At 41.7% G+C, this 9,406-nt stretch overlaps 1 protein-coding gene across 2 annotated transcripts; it reads left to right on the top strand.

Moving 5' to 3' along the window:
• On the top strand, positions 1-8,559 carry ARL14EP (ADP ribosylation factor like GTPase 14 effector protein). 2 transcript variants are annotated; one of them, XM_065683285.1, is made up of 4 exons: positions 1-177; positions 3,486-3,992; positions 5,408-5,538; positions 6,987-8,559. In XM_065683285.1, the coding sequence occupies exons 2-4, from the start codon at positions 3,570-3,572 to the stop codon at positions 7,213-7,215; spliced, it is 783 nt and encodes a 260-aa protein (XP_065539357.1). In that variant the 5' UTR covers positions 1-177; positions 3,486-3,569; the 3' UTR covers positions 7,216-8,559. The 2 variants fall into 2 exon arrangements, with proteins under 2 accessions (XP_065539357.1, XP_065539358.1); XM_065683286.1 differs by lacking the exon at positions 1-177 and adding an exon at positions 258-425.
• Positions 8,560-9,406: the final 847 nt, after the last annotated feature.

Raw genomic sequence — 9,406 nt, 5'->3', positions numbered from 1 at the left:
CTGCTACGTCGCTCCCCCGTGACTTCCGTGTGACTGCCTGGCAGCGACTGGTAGTCGCCCTTCGCGTCTTTTTGGCACCACCGCTCGGGTTTTCCAGTTCGCAGGGTGGGCCTAGGGGCGGTCGTGCCCGCTCCGGGAACGCGGGAGGCGGGTGCCGGCGTCCCGGCCCGCAGCCAGGTACCGGGACAGAGAAAGGGGCTGGCTGAGGCCACGGGCCGGGCCGGGCCGGGTCGGGCCGAGCCGAGGCCACGGGCTAGCGCCGGGGGAGGGTGGGGTCTAGCCGCGGCGAAGTACCGGGCCAGGCCCCGCAGAGCGGCTGGGCCGCGTCTGGAAGGAGCCGCCCCGCGGGGTGGGGCTGCCCGTAGCTGCAGAGAGTTTTTTAGGGGCGCCCGGCTCTTCTCGGCCCCCGGCCTGCGGCTACCCAGGTGGGTCCTGGGGCCAGCGCTCTCCGGCATGGGCAGCGAGCGGGCGGCTTCTCGCTGCAGTGCGGCTGGGACCTGGCCACAGCGCCGGCCAGGGGCTGTCACCAGTTGGAGGAGCAGCTGCCCTACCGTGCTTAAGCGTGGGGCCTCGTTGGCAGGGAAATATCGAGGGGAGCGAATATAAAACTAAAAGGGGAAAGGAAAAACAAACAGTAAACACAAGTGATGCACAATGCAATTGTTCACCACAAGCCATTTGATACCCAGCCCGCCCCGAGCAGCTGTTTGGGCCTTCCGGTTAACTCTCCCTTCCCCCACCCCGTTTCTATACAGGGCTTGGTGTACTGTGGTATGGAATACTGCTTTGGTTAGTTAGGGTCAGGTGTCCTGTCTCTGCTTCCTCCCAGCTTGCTGTGCCCCTTCTCACTGGCAGAGCATGAGAGGCTGAAAAGTCTTTACTACTGTTGAACCCAGGACAAACACCTTGATCATTTTTTTCCTTAGTAGTTGGTGCAGTGCTGTGTTTTTCACAGGCCTGAGAACAATGCTGATAACACCGATGGTTTTAGTTGTTGCAAAGTAATGTTTACTCCAGCCAAGGACTTTCTGAGTTGGGCCATGTATCGGTCTGGGGGTGGTGAGCGGTTGTATTCTCTTCCCTTGTTATTTCCCTTATCATTATTATTATTGGTGGTAGCAGCGGTGGTTTGTGTTATACCTTAGTTACTGGACTGTGCTTATCTCAACCCATGGGAGCTACATTCTTTTGATTCTTCTCCCCATCCCTCTGGAGTGGGGGGGGGGGGGGTGGTGGTGTTGAGAATGAAAGGGGGGAGTGAGGGAGTGGTTAGATGATTCTGAGTTACCAGCTTAAACCACTGCAGTTTTACTGATCAACAGCTAAAGACATCAGTGTTATCAGCATTGTTCTCAGACTGAAGCCAAAACACAGCACTGCACCTGCTACTAAGAAGAAAATTAACTCTATCCCAGCTGCAACCAGGCAATCTGAAGCTTTTTCCAAGAATACTTACAAAACAAGTGAATGGGATAACCTCTGTTAGCAGCACACTGTCATTTGGACAAACTGTGGTGATAGACTTGATGTGCTCTGCCTGTGTTTCCCATAGTGGTATTTCAGGTAGGGTAGTCAACTGCCAAAACAGGGGCATGCTAAGGATAGAACCATAGTGATTATTTTTTATTTTACAGAAGACAAATTGTTAGGGGCTTCGTGTTGGTTTGTTTTTAAATAGAGGATCTCCCAAGAGCTCTGACTTCTAATACACATGCAAATTCTGAAAATTCATGTTGTCACTTTCATACTGACCTAGCGTGATTCTTCATCCACACACACAAGCGCTACCTTCCACAGTGGGAATTTGCCAAGAGCATCAAGCTTGGTGCATAGCCTTTAACAGATGACTTTGAATAATTTGGTGTTAGCTAAATTGCTGATCAAATGTTAACTGTGCTATTGTGAGCTTTGATCATACACAATTCCAGTTACTAGGTTGGAAAGACAAAATATATGAGCCTAAGGAAAAACAAAAGATTAGTTCTGAGTATAACTGCTTCATTACCATGGTAAAGTTGGACACATGGTCTTTTAAAAGAGATTAAAAAAGAAAGTCTTATTCCAAGTCAGTATTGCAGTAAAAGTACATAAATAGGCAAAAAAAAGAGAAGGAAAATAAACTCCAAGAAGCAGCAGCAATACAAGTGGAAACAATTGCTCATCACCAACCAACCCCCGGCCATTCCCTGAGCACCATGCTCCCAACCTCCTCCCTCAGTTTTATTGATGAGCGTGATGCCATATGGCTAATGGGTCAGTTGGGGTAAGCTGTCCTGTCTGTGTCACCTCCCAGTTCCTTGTACATGTTGGGGGGGGGGGGGGGAAGCAAGGTGTGAGGAGTAGAGGAGGCTTTAGCACTGTAGAAGCACTGTTCAAGATTGGCTAAATCATAAGGGTGCTATCAACACCATTTTCAGTGCAAATTCAGGACATCGCCTTGTACCAGCTGCTGTGAAGAAATTGAACTCTCATCTCAGCCAAAACAGTACACAGCTTTTTGTCTGAATTCTGGTTTCACATAGTGTGTAGGTGAACATTAACATTCCAGTTAGACTGTATTCATTTTAGTTAAGGTTCTCAAATATTTTGAAAGCAGATAAGTTCCTTTCTTTGTTAGAAATTTGTTCTTTAAGTTGCAGTAGAAAATAAGGCAAGATGACCTCAGGCTCTGATGTGTCAGGGCCAGCACTGGATTTGCAGCAAACTTTAGAATGGTGGGAGACCACTCTGCAGTAGTTAGCTTTGTATTTGGTAATGGAATTAGTGTTTAAATAACTGCCCAATATTTACATCAAACAGCATGGCACTGAGTTGGAGGGCACTGCAAAAGCCACATGACCATAACAACTGAAGACATCTAGAGCCACCAGCTTCTGTGTATACACCAGGCACTTATTGAAAAGGCTCAGGTTGATTCTGCACATGTTGACTTGCCCCTGGTCTACATGGGAAGAATACCTAGGGAAGCACTGTTGGATGTGAATTACTAACTGACATAAGGCAGCCTGTGCAGCCTACCTTCAGCACATTTTTTTTCCTAGAAACTACTTGGAAACAGGGTGGGTGAATTGTTTAGCCATCAGCAGTCTCTTCCTGTGGACCACCTTTGCAACTGGTCTTGACGAGCAAGGTTTGTGCTGAGAGAGGGGGCCCCCAGGAAACTAATGACCAGAGCGGGCTGGTGTCTGAAGAGTTCATCCACCTCATGTCTGGCTCCCAGATTGCTTTTGGGAAAGTAATGCTACTAAACATTTTGAATTGATGCTTATAGTAGTAGGAAAAAAAATATTAAATCAAAAGCCCCTGAAAGGAATAAGATGCTTGGTTTAACTACAGAATTAAAGTTAGTGTATTTTTAGTCTTCTCTAGAGTAGAAGGCTATAAGTTCTTTACATGTCTTTGAAATTACTTAGACCTAGTCTGTCGAGCTTGCCAGGTAAACGTTTGCAGCACAAATCTCATTGATTTTTAATGCCTTTTTTTAGGGTGATCTTCATAGAAAATACTAAAGACTTCAAAGGACTTACTTTAGGTAAAATAAGCAAATTAAGTTGTTCTGAAACAGTAAAATGGATGCTTGTTCAGTCGGAGTTCAGCTTCAAACTATCAATGAATGCCATAAGACCTATTACACCCGTCACACTGGTTTCAAATCTAAGCAAGATCTATCTTCATCTGATCTACTGTTACTTCAGCTTAGGACTGGAATAACCCTTTCAGAGAACAATACAATCTGCTTCCACCATGCAAAAATTTACATTGAAAGATTTGAAGACTTGCAGAAGTCATGTTGCGATCCCTTCAATATACACAGAAAACTATCAAAGAAAAACTTGAGAGCAATTGACTTGGATGATGCAACTTTTCTAAGTGCCAAGTTTGGAAGGCAGTTTGTACCTGGTTGGAAGCTTTGTCCCAAATGCATGCAGATAATAAATGGAAGCGTGGATGTTGAATCTGAAGATCGCCAAAGACGAAAACTTGATTCAGACGTACGTATATGGATCAGTTTTCCCAGTCCCTCTTAAGTTCTGCAAGCTGTTGGAACTTTGCTTCATACAAGTCCTAGCTATAGAAATAAAGTTTTTTAATAGAAATTTGAAACGGTTCATCTGCTAGTTCTGTGGGAGTTCACTATACTCCAACCTTTGCTTGGAGTACCTTAAAAATTCCACTTCCCTAATTAACTGCTATGGCCTTTTAGATGTGGATGATCGTGTCTGCTATGGTGGCTTACAACTCATAAGTTTGTGTAAATACTAGACTGCTACTGGTATTTTAAGCTGTTACTCAGGCCTTGCAAATAAGCTCGTGCTTAAAACTGAGCACTGCAAAGGTTTCTTCTAAAGGATTTGAGATAAACTTGGGGTTTGGTAACTTCAGTTTGAAAATAAAAATATCCACTGTCTCAGGCAGTTCGTTACCAAGTGGCTCTACATTGAGGCAAATTAAGTGTGCTAGTTGTGGTGTCTGAGCTGTGAAGGCCATGGTGTTCGTTCAGGAGCAGTAATGGACTGTGGGCAGTGGGAGGATAATGCTTTAAGTGCTGAGTTTGGAATACAGCTTGTACATTGTCGAATGCAGTGTTCAAGCTGTATGCAGGCAATCAGTAGAAGTGTGGGCAATCAAATTGGCAAGAGCTCATCCATATATAGAATCATGGAATCATAGAATCGTTAGGGTTGGAAAGGACCTCAAGATCGTCTAGTTCCAAACTCCCTGCCATGGGCAGGGACACCTCACACTAAACCATCCCACCCAAGGCTTCATCCAGCCTGGCCTTAAACACTGCCAGGGATGGAGCACTCAACCTCTCTGGGCAACCCATTCCAGTGCCTCACCACCCTAACATGAAAGAACTTCCTCCTTATGTCTAATCTAAACTTCCCCTGTTTATGTTTTAACCCATTACCCCTTGTCCTGTCACTACAGTCCCTGATGAAGAGTCCCTCCCCAGCATCCCTGTAGGCCCCCTTCAGATACTGGAAGGCTGCTATGAGGTCTCCACGCAGCCTTCTCTTCTCGAGGCTGAACAGCCCCAACTTTCTCAGCCTGTCTTCTAACGGGAGGTATGCCCTGTAGCAAAGCAGAATTGCATTCCAAGAGCTGTTGTCCCTTTCAGCCCTGGGGCTGTTGCCCAGTTGTATTTTTCAGTTGCTTATCAGTGTGACACTGACGGAGTGAAATTTGAAAGCATTGATTAAAACTGCTACTGTAAAGCTTGTATTGTTGTGTTTTGAGACTGGAAGAATTTTAAGACTGAAGTTGTTTATCCAGGGAAATCCAGTGCTTAGAGTTGAGGTCAACAATTTACCCAAATTATTACAATATTGTGGCTTGAATGAACATTTTCTTACAGATTTAAGTTTGTATTTGTAAATAAATGAAATTTTCTGTCTTTGTTCAGGGGCGTACAGCTAAGGCTTTGAAGTCTCTACAGTTTGCTAATCCAGGCCGACAGACTGAATTCACTCCTGAAACCAGCAAGAGGGAAAAAAGAAGGCTGCAAACAAAAAATACGGCATTTAATTCAGACAGGTGAGCTGTTTCCTATACTTACACTGTCTTTAACTTTCACTTCAAAATAAAATAGCCTTGATGATTAGTGTTCTTGTAACACTGTGACATTCTCCATGTGGATGTTTGCACCTTTACAGATAGCTTTTTTGGTTTTGAGGATGTTAAAGCTCACTCTCATTGCTGAGATAATGAAAGACCAGGTATTACATACAGTCCATATTTCAGGCAATTAGAATATAAACAAGTATTTGGTAAGGTGTGACTGTACTATACATGTCATAGAGAAAGTGATTTATTTATACAAACTAAATTTCTAATAATAGGCTGAATTTGAATACACAGTAAGATCAAGTAGACTACATGTAAAATATTGGAGTTGTCATCTTCCATTAAAACCAGTAGTTACACTTTGGAAACAAAAAGGTGCAAGGTGGGACCATACCTTCCTCCGCCAAAAAAAAGTGTCCAAGTTGGACAACACTAGGTAATAAATAGCAACCTTTTAATGTGACTGATTATCACGCTTTCTACAAGGGAAAGGTATATGCAACTGAATTTTGTCTGTCATTTTCCACTAGAAAGTTTGAACCAGTTCAGTCTTGTCCTGATGGTGATGAAAATCCCGGTTTAACTAGTCAATACAATGTTTGTTAAAACAGGCAAGAAGGATCTCATTCGTGCTTTTCGCCTGCTCTCCATCCAAGTTTAACCTTAAAAGACAAAAGCAGGCGCTAGATGTGCTACTTACAAACTACACATCCTTTCCCCCCTCCATTTGTTTCCTCTACTCAGTTTGGACAGAAGTTGCAACCAGGGAAATTTTGTTGAGATGTTATGAAAACTTTTTCTATGTATGTGCTAAAATGCTGGATCACAAGTGTTGTGGCATCTCTGATATTAGATTTGTTCAGAACTCAACTAGATGTAGCCCTAAGTAGCTTAATTTGAGTTGACCTGGCTTTGAAAAGAGGGTCAGACAAGGTGACTTCCAGAGGTCTCTTCTGAACAGTTTTTCTGGGATTCTGGAGTTTAACAGAACTGTTACAGAGAGGAGGGGTAATGATAAAACATAAAAATACTTTTAAATTAGGATATGTGAACCCTAAGTGATTCTACTTGACCTCCTTTGAATTACAGCTACACAATATAAAAGAAAAGTAAATTAAGGGAACATTTCACAACATAGAGGATAATCTGAAGTTTACATCATATAAATAAGAATATTCATAAGTGCCTGAGTAAGTGTCCTATTGAAGAAATAAAGCCTTCCCATTCCTGAAATTGTTTCCAAAGCACTATAGTGGAGATACAATTGAGGACTGAGAAATGTTGTCAAATACAGTAACATACATCTTTTAAATTAACAGTGTTCAAATGAACACCTGAAGAAAGCAAACTTCTGTCCACAACTGCTAGCAGCTTGGCACCAAAATAGGTGGAAATAAACATTGTTTTTCATTATACAGGCAAGTTTTACCAGCCAAGAGTAAAGTCTATGACAGCCAGGGACTACTGCTCTACAGTGGGATGGACCTCTGTGATTGCCTGGATGAAGACTGCCTTGGATGCTTCTATGCTTGCCCCAAGTGTGGCTCCAACAAGTGTGGAGCTGAATGTCGCTGTGACCGCAAGTGGCTGTATGAGCAAATTGAGATAGAAGGAGGAGAAATAATTAAAAATAAGCATGCTGGTTAGAGTAGATGCACATTAATTATCCTGAGTATATATTCCATGCTTTGATTAAACACAGCACATTTGTCAGTGGTTTACTGAAAGCCACTGGAATTTATCACAATCTGTGTGATTAATATGCTCACGTCCACATTTATTTTCAGTATGATTATGGAGATAATTGTACTACTGTTTTTCTGTCTTTCTACACTTCATTCTACCTTGTACTCAGTCTTCTTAGTCATCCGAGTAATCTCTCATCAAAGTCTTTCACTGTATGTAGGTATAGGGGGCTAAATTTTCATGTGGTATATCCTGAGCCACTCATTTGTCTCATACACTGTTTTGCAGAATGCACCATCTCTCACATACTGCTCCTTTTTCATTCTCTAGTTCAGGATCTCGTGGTCTTGAACCTGTTCTATGTGAAACATTCTAACATTTCTCAATCAATTTACATGCGGTATTATTAAAAGTCTCTCCAGTATTAATAGCGAATGCTTCTATAGAGTATGATTCTATCCCAGCTACAGCTGATAAATTCAATCCTGTTCACTTAGACAGATTCAAAGGCATTTAGGCATTCAGATCCCATCCAAATTACAGGGATTTGAGATAAAGTTATCCCTATCATTCAAGCCTCATTGTTGAAGTGTTTAACATCATTGTTGAAGTGTTTTCAATGCATTGATAGTTTGAAGTATTTAACTATGGTACTGATTTGTTGGTTTCTAACACAATTGAAATTATTTTTCTGTATTTGTTATCAGTCTGTATTTAGACTTAACTAACTGGTACTTCAACAGCCTTCTCTCGTCTTTTACTTTGTACGTGTTTTTAAGGTCAAGGTTTACATGCAGCTGAAACGCGTTCAAGTGTCTGTTCCCAAACTAAGAATACCCAGACTGCTACAAAAAAACACCCAAACATTTGAATTTAAATTTTGTTTGGTTGATGCATTATCTGTCTGCAGAACATGAAAATTTTACAGTGTAACATTATTATGTAGAACACTTTCTAATTGAAATCTGAGTAAGTAGTAGTCTCTGGTATTTTTGTTGTGTTTTGCATAAATTCTGTATTTTTATGATAGACTTGGAAGATATGCATGTTTATTAGGTCACATTTATTCAAGAATACCGTTAACTATTGGTTTCTGAAGACTTAGTAAGTCTTAGTATGTACTGCAGTGGGTAAAGCTGTATAATCTTGCTGTTTGTTTAGAGTGGATTTTTTTCTGCTAAGTCATGAAACTTATAGCACTAAAATCTGAAGTAATGCTTTGAGTTACACTGACATCTGCTGGTCGTAGTGCAGTATAAGCATCTATTTATACTACATTTTTATTAAATCTGCTGCAAAAATAAACAGACTTTCTTTTTTTGGGGGGGGGGGGCAGGGAGGGTCAGAACATTGACTGTTCTTTCAGTGATTGTCTCTCTCATGGGCCTTAGATTCCAGCCATATTCATCACAAGAACCATCTTGAGTTTATTCAGGGAGAGCAGCATGCTTTTTATACTTTTCCAGGTAGCAACCTCACAACTGAGTAAGAGTCACAGCTTCCCTTACGTGCAAATGGCATTTAATACATTTTAGTTTAGTAACTACAGAGTGTACTTATCCTGATGCAGCAATTAATCTTGTGTGTTTGATACATGTTTGGAGCTGTTTCACCTCTGAAGCAGCCTTTAGAATTAAACCAAAACATAAATGGATACCTCCATGAAAGTGACGGGAAAAGGTGGTCCAGTCTTGTAATTCTTATGTATTTATGTTTTAAATTAGACCAGCAAGCAGTACCTATTGTTAACCAACTTAACAGGCTTCCAACTCTTTGATGAATATAATTTACTTAAGCCCACAGACTTTGTATTCTTACCTGTTAAAGCATTTCTTTAAAGTGAAACGCAAGTCTGCCAGTAGCTTAAACTGCCTCAAGCATACCATTATTAGAACTGTATTTATCCATCTCCATTAAGTCTCTAAAAAGTTAGTATATTCAATCCCTCATTTTACAGATTCACTAGCAATGAGTACTTTCACAAATAAATCACTCATTGTTTCCTAACTAAATGTATAGGATTGCTGTTTGACTGAAAACCTGGCTGAGTACTGGGTACTGGTGGTCACTATAGAAGCTAGTGGAGACTTAGGTCTCCAGTGAAACAGGTCTTTTTGGTGCTGGTTGTTCACTTGCCCTACTTACGTATTTA

Source organism: Lathamus discolor, chromosome 6, assembly GCF_037157495.1.
Source record: "Lathamus discolor isolate bLatDis1 chromosome 6, bLatDis1.hap1, whole genome shotgun sequence".
Lineage (NCBI taxonomy): Eukaryota > Metazoa > Chordata > Aves > Psittaciformes > Psittacidae > Lathamus > Lathamus discolor.
Note: the sequence above shows the minus strand (reverse complement) of the source record. Positions and strands in the feature narration are given on the sequence as shown.

What these genes read in the sequence shown, in the direction of transcription:
- ARL14EP (XM_065683285.1), top strand. Translation starts at nt 3,570, where the DNA reads ATGGATGCTTGTTCAGTCGGAGTTCAGCTTCAAACTATCAATGAATGC. An exon ending in GACGAAAACTTGATTCAGAC is followed by an intron (nt 3,993 to 5,407) that starts GTACGTATATGG and finishes GTCTTTGTTCAG; the next exon opens with GGGCGTACAGCTAAGGCTTT. An exon ending in ACGGCATTTAATTCAGACAG is followed by an intron (nt 5,539 to 6,986) that starts GTGAGCTGTTTC and finishes TTCATTATACAG; the next exon opens with GCAAGTTTTACCAGCCAAGA.